Here is a 19,655-nt window from a genome sequence, read left to right as displayed (position 1 = left end):
TCTTCCATTAAACCCATCAAATTCATATTCGGACATAATTTGTGCATATTATAAATTTAATAACTTTTTCTATATTTACCATTGTTTAGTTTAAATTGAACTAACAAACTTTGTAATAAAAAAAAGAAAAATTGAAGAATACACTTCTAACTTGGATCTAACAAAACACACCACATCCTCAGAACCCTTAGTATTAATTTTGCTTTACCTTTAAAGTAATCGAAACGAGACCGCGCTCAGCGCTCTGATTGGTTGGCTTAAATAAACCCACCAATCAGAGCGCCGAACTCCGAGCATTTCGATTACTTAACCGTAAAGCAAACTCATAATAACATACAGGTCAAACTGAGAACCTCCTTTTTTGAAGTAGGTTAATAATGTATTATAAAATATTTACCTTTTTTCCTTACTTTAGATGGCGCTGCCAAAATTGATATTATGATCAACGTGAACACCAACAGGAGAGCAATGGATCGTGCCATCTTGTAAAAGGAGAGAGTAATACTATTTAAACATTATATTGTAAAAAATCTTTTATATATTATGTGAAATACCTGCATTAACATTAATTATTTTCTTAGAAATGAAATTACAGGAAAACTGTATACCTAATTACTCGTATGTTGTAACTGGGTTTTGCAATCCTCATTACTCGAAACTTGAAGTACTGTTAAAATAAATATCGTGTCCATAATGAAAGCAAAAATCAAGAAGCTTACCGGGAAATTATTTCCAGGTGACGCTGGGGCTGCTGTTTTTATAAGTATGGACTTCTCTTGCCTTGGGTCGCCTTACCCTTAGCCTTAGAAGGAGTGTCAACTAAAAACCACCCTGTTCCTACTCCTGCATTTCGAGCCGGAGCCCCCGTAACGGGCTGGGTAGTCCGCAGCTGTGTGTCCATCACACGGGTCTGGTTCTGGGCGGAGAGTTCAGTCGCCTGTTGTTATCTTCGAAAACATTGAGCCAATTGCATTTAGGTATTATGCATTCATTACAAAATATATTTTTGACTGGGAAAAGTACTTAATGACATATAAGTTAATAAAGTCCCGCATCTGGACCGTCTCGCACAGGAATTGTCCCGCACCGATATTGTTCAGCACAGGGACCATCCCGCACAGGCATTGTCCCGCACAAGCTTTGTCCCGCACAGGAATTGTCCCGCACAGGCATTGTCTCGCACGGGATTTGTCCCGCACAGGCTTTGTCCCGCACAGGCATTATCCCGTACTGGCATCGTCCCGCACAGGCATTGTCCCGCACAGGCATCGTCCCGCACAAGCTTTGTCCCGCACAGGGATTCTCCCGCACCGAGATTGTCCCGCACAGGGAACGTCCCGCACAGGAATTGTCCCGCACATGGATTGTCCCGCACAGGGATTGTCCCGCACAGGTACCGTCCCGCACAGGGACCGTCCCGCACAGGGATTCTCCCGCACCGAGATTGTCCCGCACAGGGATTGTCCCGCACAGGCTTTGTCCCGCACATGATTTGTCCCGCACAGGCATTGTCCCGCACTGGGATTGTCCCGCACAGGGACCGTCACGCACCGGGTTAGTCCCGCACAGGGATTGTCCTACTCAGGGATTGTCCCACACAGGGACCGTCCCGCACAGATATTGTCCTGCACAGGGATTGTTCCGCACAGGTTTTGTTTTGCATAGGCATTGTCCTGCCCACGCTTTGTCCCGCACAGTCACGTCCCGCACAGGGATTGTCCCGCACAGTGATTGTCCCGCACAGGAATTGCCCCGCACAGGGACCGTCCCGCCCCGGGATTGTCCCTGTGTCCTCGCATATGGATGCCCCACTGCGAAATGTCGGCGATAATCGGCACCCATGTAGTATTAGTCGCTTTGGTAATGTATAAGGCAATGGTATATATAAGATGGTTGGGACACTTACTATCTTATATTGTTAGCCATTTTCCTATTTATGCAATTTATTGAGTGATCAGTATACTTACTCAGTTAATTGTGTGCATAGTGAACTCTTTCAGATGACGATACTGACGAAGATGATAATAATAGATCAGATCACTTGGAAGGTGACAACCAAGCGCCAGCTTCGATTGGATTATTCATGCTGAGTTGGGATGCGGAAATAGGAACAGTACAGGCGTATCGGCAGCAGCCCACTGCAGGTGCAACCCAAGAAGTTCAAGAGGAGGACGACTTGCTGTCAGAAGAGGCCGTGTTAGGAATTAAGGAATTTTTCTATTCTTTTGTACTTCCTTATTATTTCTTTGATTACTAATATGTGCTAAATGTGGTGATTTGTGCTACATAAGGTTGTTTATACCAATTGTTATTTTGTTCCTTTAATTAAAAATAAAGAAATGTTATTTCAGTTTGTAGAACGTTGTTTCTTTTTAAATACCCGAACTTCTGATTGCTAATAATATTATATTACTGGACTTTTTACGGTTTTTCGAAAATTTCTCCAGTATGCCCAGTATATGCCAATAGTCTCACCTCCTAATACATGGGACTTATATCAAAAACGGTGAAAAGTGGGTGTATATTAAACAGTGGCATTACGTGCCATAATGTGCATTTCTGCCTACACCAGGGATGGCGAACCATTGGCACACGTACCATTGATGGCACGCAGCACAATATTTTGGGCACGCCATTGATCACAGAATCTGTCCTATGCCTGTCGCTATTTTCACATATGAATAACATTAAGGATTCAGAGTTACACAAATGACTCCAGTTCAGCGTGAATTTTTAACCGACTTCCCAAAAATGAGGAGGTTCTCAATTCGGCCGGTATTCTCAATATTATACTCAATTCTTATTATATTGATGGCACATGTAGCACCTAAAACAACATTCCTTTAAAAAATTGCGAGTTTTCGCGTAAAGGTTCGCCATCTCTGGCCTACACCTACGGGGATAATAGCCGTGATGTTGATCTATCCTTTCTAAATAATATAATAATTGTATTTCTAAGGAAATTAATTAATATTTTTATAATATTCAATATATTTTCCTGGTCACATGGGTTTGTAAGTTTTTGAAATAATCCCCGTTAACTCGGGACTTACCTGTATTAATGTGAGTGTGATTTGGTCTATGAGTGCATAAATGCGTACATTGAAACGATGATTAATAAAATCATCTATTACATTACTAAAAACAAAATTAACTTAATACATTATTCATAAAACGAAAGTCACGTCATTTGCGGTACCTATTTATTGACGTAACTGTCCCGTGTGGGAAATTCTCTTATGACTTAATTTAACCCACATATTTGTTGTCATTTTGGCTGACGATATACGAAATATGAGGTAAATAGGCCCAGTAGGTAAGACAAAAGTGCATTTATTATTAATCTTTGAACTAATTTGAACACTCGTTACGAATACGGCATTATAACAGCCGCGCCGCATGTCCGTTCCATTCCACATTCCTAGACAACCTACAACATTACTTACATACAGCTGTTCTGTAAACAATTTTGGTTTTCGTTGAAATAATAATATGTAGTTGTATAATGATGCTTCTGTGGACAAGTGCTACCGGTAACATCGGGTTTCTTTGACCCACATTCTACAACCAATAGGAATCCAGAACAAAACGTATATTAGTTTTTCATTGGTCTAAAAGTTTGGGTCAAAGTTACCCTCTAGGGTCAAAAAAACCCGATGTTACGGTACTATTGTAGTTACATTTAAGTTATATGAGTGATCTCCATAGTGTATAATTATGATTAAAGTATGATGCACCTTAGCAATTTATTAATTACTAATTTCATCATCATTCTGTTCCCGTCCACTGTCATAGGAAATTCCTGTAAAACCACAAGCCACAAGTCATCCTGAACCCTTCGATTCCTTGTCCATTCTCTGTATACTCCATCCATTAATATTCCCGGTCTGAGTGTGATATGCACGTGAAATTACATGTTTTGTAATTTCACTCAATAATACAGAAGAAAATTCAGTTGTTTAAAAAGAAAACTTTTTTATGGTGTAAAACGGTAAACGAGGAGACGGTTCACTTGATGATAAGCAATCGCCGCCGTCGTTACAAGTGCGTTGCCGGGGGTTTTGGGGGTAGGAATTTAAGGATTGTTGGGAAATCGGGCCACTTCGGTTGAGCCAGCTCATTCGTGCCGAAGCATAGCTCACTCACGCTTAAAAATATTGGTTAAAAGTTAACCTTGATCTAACTTTTAAGATTGTGTTGCGACTATCAAGCAAACAGGAACATTATTATCAGTAGTTACTTAAACCTTCTTAAAACTTCGCGATAGACTAAACAACATTACGAAAATGAAATCTAACTAGAATTCAAAATATTATGATTGAAAAATTGAAAACGAAAGTACTTAAGAGAGATCAATTTCATTCGTTCTCAGATGAAATGAGTTTAAACATTGACATGCAGAACTTATTCTCAATTTGATAGGTATATTCAATCTTCTAAACGTAGTATTATTTCAAAGAAAACATAAATTTTCACTCGGTTTAAAACCGTTTACTTTTAAACATAAAATTCTAAAGAAAATTGTATATTATTTGGAAATTATAGTAAAAGGTAAATAAAGTTGCTTTAGTCTTGACAAATCTGTTACAAGTACCTATTTTAAAATATTCCAAGAATTAGATGGGAATTAAGACTTTCAAGTTTTCAGTAGATTAAGACACTGATAGGGTAATATCTTTATTTAGTCTCTTAAATTTACACAACTCAAGTGCTCAAAACAGCCCCTGTAAGTGGTTAACCCTTGTGTTGGGGTTGTCTCGCTCCTCCCCAGTTTTGATACAGTATCGAGCCTTTTAAAAAAAAATTAAAATCATAATTACTACAAATTATATGCATAACTATATAACATAAAATAAATCAATGGTTGTCACTCTCACTAGTTCTACTAAACAAATACACTGCACGGTTGGCACTGTGGCTGGCCTGCCATGCAACTTGTCGCGGGTTTTATGTGGTTGCATTACAATAAGTATTACTGTTATGGGCATTTTGAATTTTACTAGATTAGTTTAAAAATATCGAGGAAACCTGTAAAAATGGTTTAGACAGATAGTGACGGGCTTGTCTCTTTAAAAAAAACCCACAACAAAACTTTTTGTATTCTACCTAAAATTACTAAGGCACACTTCACAACTTCACTATGCGAAAAAGCCATTAGCGTCACGAAAACGAACGATACGTCACTCGATAACAACACATTGTCAGTTATCAAACAAGATGCGTCAAATGTAACAAAAAAAATCAAAATTATATAAGTAAAAATTGTTTTAAATTACAAGTGAAATGCCCAACACGAGGCGTCGGAGGTTTTCCGTACAAAATGAGATCGCCGGCCGAGAAAATAAATTGCAAAATGGTTTGCCAATCAGGTACATGAATGAGAACTTCATATTTGCTGCCGTGATGCGATAGAGACTTCCACTGATGCTAAGTTATGGTCACAATCAGGCTTATTTTGTACACTGTTCACTGTTTGTGTACAATCACGCATCTAGTTTTGCTTTTCCAAATGCTAGCATTAGAGCAAGTCTTTATGCCTCCATAGACCTAAATTGTCGGTGGTTAGAACAGCTGATCCAAATAGATTATTCGTCTATTCAGCGAGTTTTGTTTGCATCCGGAGCCGAACCCAACAACTTGGGATGAAGTTGGAGTGAAGATGTCACTATTTGGATTTCTCAATTGGATTAGCTGTGTGAGGCATGTTGTTCTACTAAACAGTTATATAAAGTGGGTATATAAGTTTAAAAAGTAAACTCGTATAGGTACACCTGTTAATAATACCTTAATTTTGTAATAAAACTATTTTTAAAAGTCGGTTTTAAATCTAAAATCGAGATTTCTGAACATTTATACGATCAAAAGCTTAGAACTTCTTTTGAGATTGATTTATGTGTTATATAAATAAATTTCAGAAACATTTTTCATCTTTTCTTGGCAAGAAATTTTCAATTTTAACCAAAAATTCAGAATAGCACAATACCTATCTTTTTCCAACAAATAGGCCGTACTATTTTATTTTTCTTTTCTAAAAACTGTAGTCTAAGAATAGATATGGCATTTATTAAGGTGAATGAATTGAATTTGCTGGAAGACGTTGTTACCATATTTCTATCCTTTTCACTATTAAGAAGTGAAGCAAAAGACTTTTATAAAAATCATTTTAGTATCCCATTCGGACTTATTCTAATTTCTAAGGTATTTTGTCTTTCAGTCACTCCGACCCCGATTCAGAACTGAAAGTGGTGGCTACAAACATAGTCGCGACAAAATCACCAAGACCAAAAAGCAAGGCGTATGCAAACAGCTCCAAAAGTCAAACCTTGGAGGTTGTGGCAGAATGTGAAAGTAGTATATCAGTAAGTACGGTGAAAAAACAATCAATCGTGACTATGGACAAAGCTGTATATGCAAGCTCGAGTACTCTCATAACTCCAGAGAACTCCACTGAAGAATGCAATCCTTTAATTGCTAATCGATCAAAAACAGTAGCAACGGCGATCGAAACACAGAAGAAGAGAGATGAAAGACAATTGCCTAGAGAGAGAGCACCCGTTAGAAGAGACAAGTACCCACGCCAACATCGCATTAAAGTTAGAAGTCCTAAGCGTCGTATACCAATTATAGAACAACCGAATAATAAAGCAATCGAAAGTACCAAAAGAACAACAGGAACAGCGGCGATTAACTGGGACTCAGAAGTTGAACTATGCAGGCCAGAGAACGTCACCAATGTAATAAATACTTTTGAAGAAGTGGAGAGGACGAGTAATCATTCGTTAGATGACATGTGTCGCATCTGTCATGGCGGCGAGTCATTATCACCAGAACTCGGCCGTTTGATATCCGCGTGTTCTTGTCGAGGAACCGTTGGTAGGGTCCATGTGAAATGTTTGGAGCGATGGTTGACCGAATCGGGGAAATCTAGATGCGAATTGTGTGGGACCCGGTATGCGACGAGACGCGTGCACAGGTACGGCGTACCGAGGGCGTTAGTTATGTGGGTGCTGAGCCAAAATGCTAAACAGGTATGTTCCATTAACATTTTTCCCTACCATATTCTTATTAAATAGGATTAGTACATTATTTAAGTGTACATTATCAGCAGATAATAATAAAAGCCATTTTAATTCCCCTATCTAAGTCCATTGCAAATTGTATGTAAGACCAAAAAAACTGACCGACCAGAAAATCTTCAATCAACAAAATATTTCATAATCGAAAGAAATAAATTTCCTTGATATTGTTATGTAGAGAACATTCGTAGAACATGTCGTGTTCCATTTTGATTTTACAGCTTCAAGCAATAATCCCATATGCGACAAAAGTAGGCCTAATGTTTATAGCCAAAAGCCACGCAAAGTTGTTTGTATTTTTACATTATAGTCATTAACTGTGTTCCCAATTATGTTTTTTAATATTACATTCGTTTCAGAATTTTTATTACTGAATAAATTGGTAGGTAGGTTGGAAGTTATGAGGTTGACCACAAACAAATACACTACAAGGCTATAGCCCCATTTGTTACTAAATTGAAATTACTTGACTTGAGTACTTGAGTACTGCCCGTTGGTCGAGTGGTCGCGATTCCGACTGCAGGGCAAGGGGTCTCGGGTTCGAATTCCTTTTTGCTTTTCGAAAATTTCTCAGTAGTAGCACGTAGTCTGGAATTGTGCCTAGTATATGATAAAAGGCTCACCCCCTATTACATGTGACTGATAACACAAATGGTGAGAAGTGGGTGTACATTGTATAGCGGCATTACGTATAGCGGCCTACTCCTTTGGGGAAAAAGGCGTGCAGTTATTGACTTGAGTATTCGTGTATGTATTTTTATAACTTTTTTCCAGTTAATGGTGGACAGTCTCGGTATTATGCTGATGTCGCCCCTGGCGGTGCTGGCAGCGTGGCTGTCGGGACGTACGCTGGCTGGTCTGATGACGCAAGAGAGCCACGTGACGCCCTGGCCACTAGCCTCCACCTTTGTACTGGCCTGTATGACGCTAGTAAGTGTACATTGCGTATTAGTCTACATTAACCAATTTATAAACGTATAACGAATCAATCTTATGTAAAACAATGATTTCAAAAAAATCTAAGCGTTATTTCAAACATACAAAGATAAATACACGGGTGGATAGAACCGAAACCCTTTGTAATTTAACGTAGAGAAATCATGCAGAAAGTTTAAATATCACTACATAGTATAGAACAAAGAAGCATTCTCTGTCCCTACGTCCCGTTGTATGCTTAAATCTCTAAAACTACGCAACGGATTTTGATGCAGTTTGTTTTTAAGTGTGATTCTAGAGGAAGGTTTTTATATACAATACATGCATAATAACAGTTACAGTTATTTATAAGTTGGATATAATTAGGACTGTGCAAAGCTCTATTATTTAAAGCCCCAAAGCTATGGTAGATGTATTCAAAACTCTTCACCGATTTTCCGTAAAATGGTTTGTTTCACGTCACGGATAACATGAGAATACTTATGCCACAACACGCTCAAACTATCTCCCAGTCACCGCAACCATCCGTCAGTAACTTGACCGCGGCCATATTTGTTTTTAGTGCCTAAATTATCGAGACTGGGTAGTAAGCCGACAACGCGCCTCGTACGTCTGGGACGGCGACGTAAACATGGTGATGGTTTGATTTTGTTTGTTGGCTTCTACATATAAACATAGCATACATAGGTATATATACCGTCTCAACCTTATCTTATATAGGGTGCCTGGTAATTAGAGACTGATGTTTAAACACGTGATTGTACTCATGATTACAAACGTTGGAAAAGTGGTTTGTAATCCTAAGTACAATCACGTTTAAATATTGGGCACTAATTATCAGGCACCCTTTATAGAGGTAGGTAACGATGCCAAATAAGATGATCTTGTCTTAAGAATGTCGGCTTTCGCTTCATTGCATTCATCTTGATAAAAGGTCTAAATGAAACGAAAATTAAAAACATATCTGAGGTATGTAATATTGGCATTCCATTGTCTCTGCCTCCCCCATAGATAGTATGTATGTAAAAACATAACTGCATCCCATTTCATGAGAAAGTGAAGGACTATTAAAACTATTAAAACAGTGTTTCTTTATTAGTATCTGATTGGCCGGCTCGAATAAACCAATCAGTCAGTGCCGAACGCGCTCTCGTTTCAATTATTTTAAACGTACAGCAAACTCGTTGTAAAGGTACAAAGCGATTTTACGTCATAATTATTACCTATGCTGAAAATCAGAGCGTTATGTATATTATTTAAATGATAAATGATATTTATTTCTGTAAATAGATTATAAAATAACACTTTTACACGTCAATATTTCAAATAGCTAGATGAGGCCGGATTTGATTTTCTTATACACGCTATGGCAGTTGTCCCACCGGCAACGATGAACGAGTAACGAGTAGAGCTAGAACTAGAAACGAGTGAAAACGAGTGAAAACAAAAACAAACAAGTGAAGCGAGCACTCGCCGGCAGTGTGAACAGTCAGCGATCAACTATTTGTATATGCATCTCTTTTGTTTACACGGAAAGTATATCTATTGTACGTTTCTTGAGCGAGAAAATAGCCGATAGTTAGTCGTTCACTCGCCGTTGGTGGGACAACTGCCATACGCTGCTCGTAAATATGAATTGCGTACGATGAAAGTAGTGCGGTATTTATAGATTACAAATTAACATTTACTACATACATACATATCGTTACGCCTTTAATCCCCGAAGGGGTAGGCAGAGGTGCACATTATGGCACGTAATGCCACTGTGTACACCCACTTTTCACAATTTATGTTGTAAGTCCCATGTAATAGGTGGTGAGCCTATTGCCAAATTAACATTTACTAACAAAATATCTTTATTTTGTCATCCAGGTATGTTACTACTGCTGGATAGTGTCAGCTGCGACCCGCCATGCCCTCGGCTGGTGGATCTGGTACAGATCTCAGTACGAAGTCAGGCTCCAAATACAAGATAACGAAGATTGATGCTCATACAAAATATTTATTTATTCTTGTCGCCCTGCAATGTTTTTATTTTTCTATACCAATTATTTTATGGTTGAGTTAATAAACGCATATGTAAACCACTATTTTTTTTACATTTTTAGAGCTTATCCCTCTTTAGAGTTTCTCCTTAGTACGTGTTAGCTTTTCGTTAAATTTGAATATCATTGTTTTCAATGAAATACATAATTACCATTAAATATCTATATCTGAAAAGTGCCAGAGTGATCACACGAATACGCCCGTTTTGGAGATTGACCCAATAGAATATAAGACACTCTATGGGTTAAAAGTTGTTATAAATAAACACGGTAGTTCAATATACAACAGATTCAACCACAGATTAACCACTATTGCATAATACATAACTGAGTTCATGAACTCGGGTAACTGATCAAAACTAATTAAAACTCTGTCACTGGTGCATAATTAAGTCTTCCTGCTGCTAAATCCAAAGTCGAGATTAAAGTTATTTGCTTTAAAAGATAAGTAATTATAATTGTTGTTGAATAATTCGTCTGCTTTTATTACCCGGAAGACAGGGTCCACGTGTATCGAAGTTTCCGAGTCTATAAAATGTAAAAGTATCGAATTTGTTACTTCTTTTTCAACCCACGAAATAAACTGATTTTAACTGAATGGTAGGCGCAGTTACTGCCTTGCAACGTTAGCGTGGTGGCTAGGCAACAGGCTGCCGCTCAACGTGTCACGGGGTCTATTCCCGCATGGAACAACTCTTTGTGTAATTCACATATTGTCGGTATACCGACAGACAAGAGGTTAAGTTAGAGACAATTATTATCAGTTTTAATATTCCTACCTACATAATTATTATGTACCTGTTACAGTACTGGTAAATGAAAATGATGTTCAACAGACATTTAGCAACAAATCTCAATTATATAAATGATAATAAAAGTCGACAAATAAGCTTAATAGTTTATTATAATAAAAAAATAGGCATTCTAAAAAGTGTTTTAAAAAAATCAAGTCTTTTTCGAAAAATTATATACTGGCACTTTTGACTACTTCGTTTTAAAATATGGAGAAAACTTTTACTCTTATTCTCTAGCATCGCATGTTAATACACGTTGAACGAAATCCATTCTGGCAAGATGCCAAGCAAAAGAAACTTACATTCAATTTTCTTAAACACTGCTGATTATGAGATGGTAACAAATGGATATCAACAAAAGTTGCCAATTCAAACTTCTTTTTTCTTAGCTTTTTATTACTTATAATTTCTTTCTCCATTTGAAGCTACACTTTGGAACGAGCACCTAGCTTCTCAGACGAACAATTTGACGGATTCAATTTTACGTTTCAAAAGTGCCTAATTAAGATAAGCGTCCACAGGTCCACATCGTACGTATAACACGCATCGGATTTTAGCCTTGTATAGAAACTCATATATCTGCGTCCACTGATCCGTATCGTACGGACCGCATCATCGGCAATACCTACATGCAATGCGTACCGATGATGTAATGTGGAATGCGTACGATGCGTGAAATGCGTATGAAGCAGGCCTGTGAACGCTAACCTTTAAGGATTAACTGAAATAAATGCATTGACTTTGAATAAGGATTAATAATTATTGAAATAAATGATTTAAATAAGGATTAGTTATTGAAATAAATGCATTGACTTTAACTCTTAAATCTAATTAGTTCTTCAGTGAGCTGACATCCTCAAGCCAATTGGGCCATCGTCTGATCTCGTTGTAGAGTTTCCTGCCAGGGCTTTGAGTGGCGATGAGTTGGCGATGGCCTACAACGTGGTAGTTAGCAGACAAGTGACCTCGCTCCACTCCACAACGCAGCAAAGCTTTCAATGCATCTAATGACGCTTGGGTCGGGGTGTCATCTGAAATAGACAGATTTGTTAGTGAGTTAAGTGAACCGCTAGTTAGGCTTTTGTTTCTGAATTCATGGTATGTTCAATTTTAGTCATTATTAGATAACTTTAGTCCATAGTTTCGCTTGCGTTAAGAAGTATTATTATTAATGGAATTTACTAAAACCTTTTCTTATGGGAGACCTTCGTCATAGTAGCTATATGCATGCAAAGACTCAGTCTGACCGGTTTGAAATTGACAAAGTTTCATCCCCTTGGGGATAGAATTGATCAAAATCCTTTATTAACGTAGGTCTACATCATAACATCTACCTGCATGCCAAATGTCAGACCGATCCGTCCAGTGATTTGGACTATGCGTTGATAGATCACTATAATGTCAGTCAGTCAATCAGTAAGGTACTACTCCTGCCACGTAAGGGGTTTTTCACTTGATTCCCGGGTCATATAAAGTATTACTGAGCCTTTATAATATTTTCAGAAAATTCTAGCTATTCTAGCTTCTATAGCACGAGATATCGGATCATTTTCAATGTCCATCCCGTCTGTACGGGTCGCATAATTTACGTAAGGACACACGTCACATTTTTTTTTTTTTTTTTATGGAACACGCCCTTAAACGATCCGATGTATCACCTGATGGTAAGTAATCGCCGCCGCCCATGGACACTTGAAACACCAGAGGCGTTACAAATGCGTTGCCGGCCTTTCAGTTCAGGAATTTAAGGGTTGTTGGGGAATTGGGGATTGGGAAGAGGGGTATTGGGCCTCCGGTAACGATATGAGGACGTTTTCTGATTTCTGGTTAAATATCTTTAACCCATATTATGCTTAGAGGGCAGATCTACACGAGACACAATGTGTTTTATGTACCATACAAGAGGTTTATTTACAGAAATTTAATTTCTACCTCATTAATCATAGCCTAGACATTAAAGAAATATACTCATTTAAATAGAAAATTTATTGTTAACATACTATAGTAGTTAGGTATATGAAAATTCTAACCTAATAACCTATTAAAAGGTTAAAATAAAGTCTAGCACTAGAACAAATTAAAATAAACTCACATGTTACTAGACGAGTCAACAATTTCAAAGTGCCCATTAATAGTTAATGCATAGAACTTTTTACTGAAGGAAAGTTTTCTCCGTATTTGTATTTCAATTGTATGTTAAGTGTATTTGCTTTGGAGAATACTTGATACTATTAAAATAATAGTACATTGTAATATGAAGGTCAGTGGTAATAGGTTTTGTTAATTTATTGGTGGGAATTAAAAACAAAGGGTGCGCAACTTTAAGAGCGGTCTAATTGGCGCTCGAACTGTCTTGTCGGAGTGGCAAATGTTTTACTCAACTGCAAGTGAGACCAGGGGCATACGAAATTATACGGGACCCTCGCGTACGGGGACCCCAACGTGCATAAGCAAAATATAAAAAAACATCCTATCGATGATTTCCCTCCACCCCCCAAAAGAAAGTCTATACGGGCTTATAGGTAGGCTTATAGGTTTATACGGGTTACGCTAGGCCACTAAGTGAGACATACTCATTATATACTCATTAAATAGAAGTACAAAGATATTTTTTTCCGCGGAAGAAAGCGAGACCGGATAATATGATAAATTCATAGTAAAATGGCCACGTAAAAAATACGATTAGCTCATTCAAAGTTTAGGCTTTTTGAAAAAAGTTTTGTTCCAATTAACTATAAGTAACGGTACCGTAAGGTTGTTGTTTTAGAGATTTTACTGTTGTTTTGTTATTTATTTAGACCAAAAGTTGTGCTAAAATTACCAAGAAAACGAAGATTTTACGACTTATAATTTTTTAGTAGTAGAACCGATTTTGGAGTTTCTTGCCCGTTCTTCTCCAATCGAAGCTACAATTTGGAAGAAGCAACCTAGCTTCCTGACGGATAGACTAACGAACAATTCAATCTGACGTTTCAAAAGTGCCTAATTAAGGATTAATTGAAATAAATGCTTTGACTTTGACTTTGATGCGATTTACAGCATAGTATTTTTTCAGACTTAGGAGAAGATTTTAGGGATGAATATAGAAAATGGAGGCCATAATGAAAATTGTAAGCGGTTCCCTTTTTTATAAAAAATAATATAATATGTGGCTATTTAATTCCGCTTATTAAAAACCACTTCAAACATAAACGTTTGAAGTATGTTTCTCATTTAACGTTACAATAGAAAATGTTTTCACCGGGTCGATGACTTTTAATAAACATATTAAAACTAGAACGTAGAGCTTTGAAATTAGAGTTTAATTTTCAACGTTGAGCTCACGTAGGCAACTTACTTTTTAGGATATAAATTGTACTTTACGCACGAATAACGTATTAGGCCTTAATATTAGTTTAACTTTAGACGGACATGGTTACTATGCCCAGATTTGTTGTACAATAATGAGTTCTATTAATAGATACTAGGGATGTTATTAATTCCTCTTCTATTCCTTAAAAATTTCGATACTAAAATTAGGTTTCCAATTTTTCAAACCAATTTTTGACGTAACTATAAATCAGTTTTTTTTTCTATAAATGTATATCTCCCATCCAATCGATCATTAGGTTCGGGATTGAAATTGATAGATCTTACAAATTATTCTGCATGTAATTCGAAACTGCCAAACATGGTGTTAAAGTCGGCCACTTGTTCGCCCAACAACTGCTACCTACCTACGTACCTATGTAACATACTTATAATATTTGTCTTTGCTCTGGAATAAAATTAATTAAAATACTCATTGCTAATCATATTATTGACAAAATAATATACTCACTGTTATAATTTCCAATAAAAGTGATGCCATAAGATTTCCTGTTGTATCCGTATGTATGGGCGCCAACATGCAACCAACCAGTACCCTCGTATACTTTGCCGTTGCCGCCAACAATGAACCTGTAATGATCACAATGATTATTCATTAAACGGTACAAGTCATAGGAGGACCATAGCCCAGCAGATATTGAAAAACTTTACAAATAGTTCATACACTACTCAATAGATGCCGCTTTATTCAACTTTGATCATTCAAACAGATTGCTTGTGATAGTCTCGCATAGCGAAAAAGTTATTAACTAAAGTAATATATTAATAAATAAGTTCTGTAATAAACTAGACTAAAATAGCTTGTCAAGTATATAAGCAATATATAGGTCCTGGAACGTAGACTCAATAATATTATCTATATTAGGCTCGTAATCAACTCCTAATAGAAAACTATAAACTTGAACCATATATAGTATAAAAATCGCCCTACAAAAAATAGATCTAACTAAATTAGAAACTGTCACACATGTTCTGAACTACCTACTAGACTATGTCGTGTATTTCGGCCGACCTCGGTGCTCATGTATCCTAACTAGGGTTGCTAGATGGCTGGGTTTTCCTGGATTGTCCCGGAATCTTGTGTGCTGTCCCGTGTCGAGTTATTGTACTTTGCTAACCCGGAATTAAAAATACTAGTTTTGGACAAAAAAATACAATACTATGGCTGCAAAAGTACAACGCAAGTCAAGCTGCGTCAGTTGAGAGGCGGGAAGGGTAAACTGCCCGCTTCGCTGTTTTCATCAACCGATAGTTCTTGGTACCTACTTAATTCCTACTTTTACAGTTCTGTCTTAAATGGGACACCAAGACTTAGATTCCATTCGTGACCCTAGAAATGTCGAGGAAATGATCAGTCTGTATTTGGCAACCCTAATCCTAAGCCAATTTGCTCTACTAGTCACCTGGCCACCCGATACTTGGGACACTTTATTTTTCAACGCTTCCTCACTATCTCGTTAGATGAGTTCAAGCTGCAAATTGTAGCTCGCAGCTGTTTGCATTTTTACCTCATTCAAGTTAATTATTGCTGAAGTTTGACACGTGTTATATTAGAAACCGATTTTTGGTAAAAAAATTTATCAGAAACGTGGATGTGTAAAATATTCACAAGATTAGCTTCTGCATGGGGTTTCGTCCGCTTTTTGTGGAATAAAAAGTATCCTATAACCGAAGTCAGCTCATACCCTGTCTGTATACCAAATTTCATCAAAATCCGTTCAGTAGTTTCAGCGTGACAAACATCCAAACAAACAAACTTTCAAATTTATAATATTAGTGTGATAGTGTGTTCACGTTAAATTTTAATGGAGTGATGAGAAAACTACTTTTTGTGATTGTGATTGCAGTGACTTTACCGAATAACTATAGCGTTGTTTCACGTCGGTCTTCTGAGTGAGATCGTTTATTGGTCATCCAACCACAATAGAAATGGTACATACTGCCGCACTCAGAGTCATTTAATGATTACCTAAACTATTCCTTAGAATAGATATTGTATCGAAAATAATTGCTAAAGACTTGGGCTAAGTAAACTTTAGATATAAGATCCTAAGCAGGTGATTTTCATGGTCATGGGCAAATGAACCCTATATATGAAGTTTACTTACGAGGAACCAATATCCCAAAGGTTCAAGTTATCCATATGGTTCTCCTGTATGTTCCTCACGATCTCAGCACAACCGGCGTCAGTACTGCAGGTACGAGTGACGGTATGCTGGATGATCACCAGGTCTATTGGCCTTGCCAGGTACTCCACATGGACAGGGTTCAAGCCGTCCCATTGTTGTCTGGACACTACGCCACAGTCTGTAAGAAAAATAGAGTCGTAATAAAAAAGGGTCAGATCACCAAACGTCAGTCCATGAATATCTGCAATACTAGTGGAGTACACTAACAATACAATATAATATTTAGTTTATATTCTGCTTGTAGAAATATTTTCAGCACGCGATGTGCCGTCAGCCCGCAAAAAAATTTGGAGAAGTAGCAAGTTAGGTTTGAATCGCACCACGAAACAACGTGATGTATGACAAATACTCACAAATGCTGACATGCAGTTCATAATTTCGTGTTTTAATTTTAATCAGTCGATAATTTTCCTTTAGTGATGACTACTATGATGACCACTGTCAAGAATGTAATATTTTATACAAAATTGAGACTTGTAATGAATATAATTATAATGAATATTTGCAAGCTTATAATTTTACAAATACATGTTAGATAAATGATTAAAAGATATCAAAATTGATTAAAATGTCTAACGTAAGCTGATATCGTTGTATTTATACATCAAAAACAACCCTTTTACAAAAAAAATAGTAACATAAGTTCTATATTTTTTTAATACAAAATTTAAAATCTTAATTCATAATGTATTGTAAAAAATACAAAGTTTAATTTAATAACAACACTGTGATCCGAATATGAGAGATTAAAATATAATCAAGATTGTTTTACAAAATTTTCTTTGTTTTATAAAATTACACCCCTGCGGTTGATAGAATGTAAATTAAAAAAAAAGAAAGAAAAACAAATTGAATGATAGTATAAAAAGTTTCACACTCTTAGTTAACTCCCATTTCCAAGGCCATTGAACTAGCAAAAAGATTTCAAATTATTTACTATTCTTTTATTTACTAAATAAAATAAAATACGTTATAGTTACTGCCATAGTTTGGACGTAAAACAAAAAGTATTTTAAAACACTCACCCCCATTTACAGCTACTAAAGTAGAAAATAAAGCGAGAAGTTTAAAAAATAACTTCATTGTTTGTTTGTTTTTATGAATGCAACTTCTCTCTTCGAGTACTAAATTACTACTGAAAGCACTTTGAGATCTAACCAATGAACTTTGTTTAACCGAGAAGAATCCTCATGCTGTCCTTTTCCAACTTCCTAATGTGTAAATGAGATGGCAATTGTGAAGTCGTTGTTTGCAAAATTATTCGCATGTTGCATAGAGGGATCTTCGTTTATATTGAGGTTCCGTATGTTAATAAAAGTATTTAAAATTGTATATTTTGAAGTCTTTGAATTGAAAATCTGCCTCATTGGGCGAGTGAGTGGTCGCAAATGCGACTGCCGGACAATGGGTCTCGGGTAATTCAATAGTCGCACGGAATTTAGAAATCTGCCGAGGATATGACAATAGACTCACCTCCTATTACAAGGGACATATAACACAAATGGTGAAAAGTGAATGTACATTGTATAGCGGTATTACGTGCCGTAATGTGTACCTTTACCTATCCCTTCGGAAATAAAAGGCGTGATGTTGCAGGAAATTGAAATATTATAAAGTTTATAATTGAATAATTTTAAGTAACTTGACTGTTTTGCCTAATACCAGTACACCGCTCATTTAAAATATTTATTTTAAAAGAAGTTCATTCACATATTTTCCATTGGAAACCTTATTTATTGTATTTTTTTAATAAAATATTGTTCTGTTGTTTCACGATTATTGCTTTGTTCCATATTTCTAGTAACTGCGATCTCGACCCTCTAAATAAGAGCAAAGTGTTCATTCATTGTATACCTGGAACTTCTTTGAACACTTTGTATTCAGAAGAACAAAGAAAGATTTTTTGAAATCAGGTGTCAAGCTTTCCTCTTCAACTCATAATAAATTTTACATGGAATTGCTCATCACTTGTATTTTAGTCACGTATTGAAAAGCAGAAGATGTTTTACTTACCTACAAAATTGTTTGTTTCGAGCAAGAAGCTATGAAAGTGTCCCTACCAGCCCAATTTTACTAAATCATTTCCGTATTACTCCCATGGCTCATATGAAAACCATTTTTAAAAAAGCTTCTCTACGTTATATACTTACATTTGACTCTCGGTCATTTGAAAGTGGAGGGATTCTTTAAATATTTCGAATTACCGAATGTCCGAAATATGAAATGGTCCAAAATTTCAATTCGATGCAAGTTCTGAAATCTTTCTATCCCTTTCTCTCTGCATCTTTTAACCGTCGAGAGTTTGATACCGATAAATTCGAATTAATGAATCATTTGGCTACATAGAAACGATTTTTTCTTTCGAATTCATAAATAAATTGTAGAGAGGATCCAACTATCGAAAGTTTGAATTAACGAGAATCACCTGTACATTACGATTTTTCTAAGAAATTGAAACGTAATATTGAATTAATTACACTCAATATTTAACAAAATGTTTATGATCTGTAACTAACTTCAGTCTTCTGCGGGGAATTACATGAGATTAAGACTCTGCACAACGGAACTCCAATACCTTGAAAGCATACTGATAACTCAATTATAAATTATTTACTGTCGACTGGGAACGGGGATTCCTCTACAGACTATAAACAAGTTTATCTCTAAAATACAATATGACACTGTCTTCGTAAAAACATAGTTATAACCGTGCTAGCAATTAAATAAACAAACCGGTTGCCGGTACAGTTTTGGTTTCTGTGAATTGATTTTGAGTCTTGCGTCGTTGGAATAAAAGCTATTAAGTGTGTTATAGTAACAATAGGTATACCTAGTGCAATTTTGTATGTCTTTGTTTATGTTATTGTGATATGAGATCGTGTTAGTGACAATGTATGAACGTCTTCAGGGTCATAACTTTTTTGACGTCTAACTTAAATATGGGGAAGGCCTTTGTTCAGCAGTGGACGTCTCTCGGCTGATGATGAAGATGATGTTGCTTAAATATACTCCTGGAACTCCTTCACGATTAAAAACAAAGGTTGTTAGGACTTTATTAACTTAACTCTTTTACTATCATGATTTTGTGGTGAATGGTAGGTCCATTCTCCTGCAGTATTTTTATAGGAGTTATCACACCTGGGTTACTATGCTATACTTTGATACTGGACTATAGGAAACTAGTTTGTTGATCAGGACTCAAGGACAACTGCCGAACAAATGATCTCGATTGGTTCCAAGGTCAAA

General features: G+C 36.5%; 2 protein-coding genes across 3 annotated transcripts; one reads left to right on the top strand and one right to left on the bottom strand.

Annotated features, from left to right (window-relative positions):
* Nucleotides 1-5,175: 5,175 nt before the first annotated feature.
* On the top strand, nt 5,176-10,099 carry LOC118268671 (uncharacterized). 2 transcript variants are annotated; one of them, XM_035583247.2, is made up of 5 exons: nt 5,176-5,369; nt 5,602-5,730; nt 6,215-7,028; nt 7,851-8,006; nt 9,885-10,099. In XM_035583247.2, the coding sequence occupies exons 1-5, from the start codon at nt 5,284-5,286 to the stop codon at nt 9,996-9,998; spliced, it is 1,299 nt and encodes a 432-aa protein (XP_035439140.2). In that variant the 5' UTR covers nt 5,176-5,283; the 3' UTR covers nt 9,999-10,099. The 2 variants fall into 2 exon arrangements, with proteins under 2 accessions (XP_035439140.2, XP_035439141.2); XM_035583248.2 differs by lacking the exon at nt 5,602-5,730.
* An 844-nt stretch (nt 10,100-10,943) lies between these two features.
* Nucleotides 10,944-17,599, bottom strand: LOC118268611 (peptidoglycan recognition protein-like). The gene is made up of 4 exons (XM_035583158.2): nt 17,435-17,599; nt 16,329-16,527; nt 14,672-14,790; nt 10,944-11,882 (listed from the first exon to the last, which is right to left on the bottom strand). Exons 1-4 carry the CDS (start codon nt 17,490-17,492, stop codon nt 11,683-11,685), a joined length of 576 nt encoding a protein of 191 aa, XP_035439051.2. The 5' UTR covers nt 17,493-17,599; the 3' UTR covers nt 10,944-11,682.
* Between the last annotated feature and the right edge of the window lie 2,056 nt (nt 17,600-19,655).

This window comes from Spodoptera frugiperda, chromosome 29 (genome assembly GCF_023101765.2).
Source record: "Spodoptera frugiperda isolate SF20-4 chromosome 29, AGI-APGP_CSIRO_Sfru_2.0, whole genome shotgun sequence".
Classification (NCBI taxonomy): domain Eukaryota; kingdom Metazoa; phylum Arthropoda; class Insecta; order Lepidoptera; family Noctuidae; genus Spodoptera; species Spodoptera frugiperda.
Note: the sequence above shows the minus strand (reverse complement) of the source record. Positions and strands in the feature narration are given on the sequence as shown.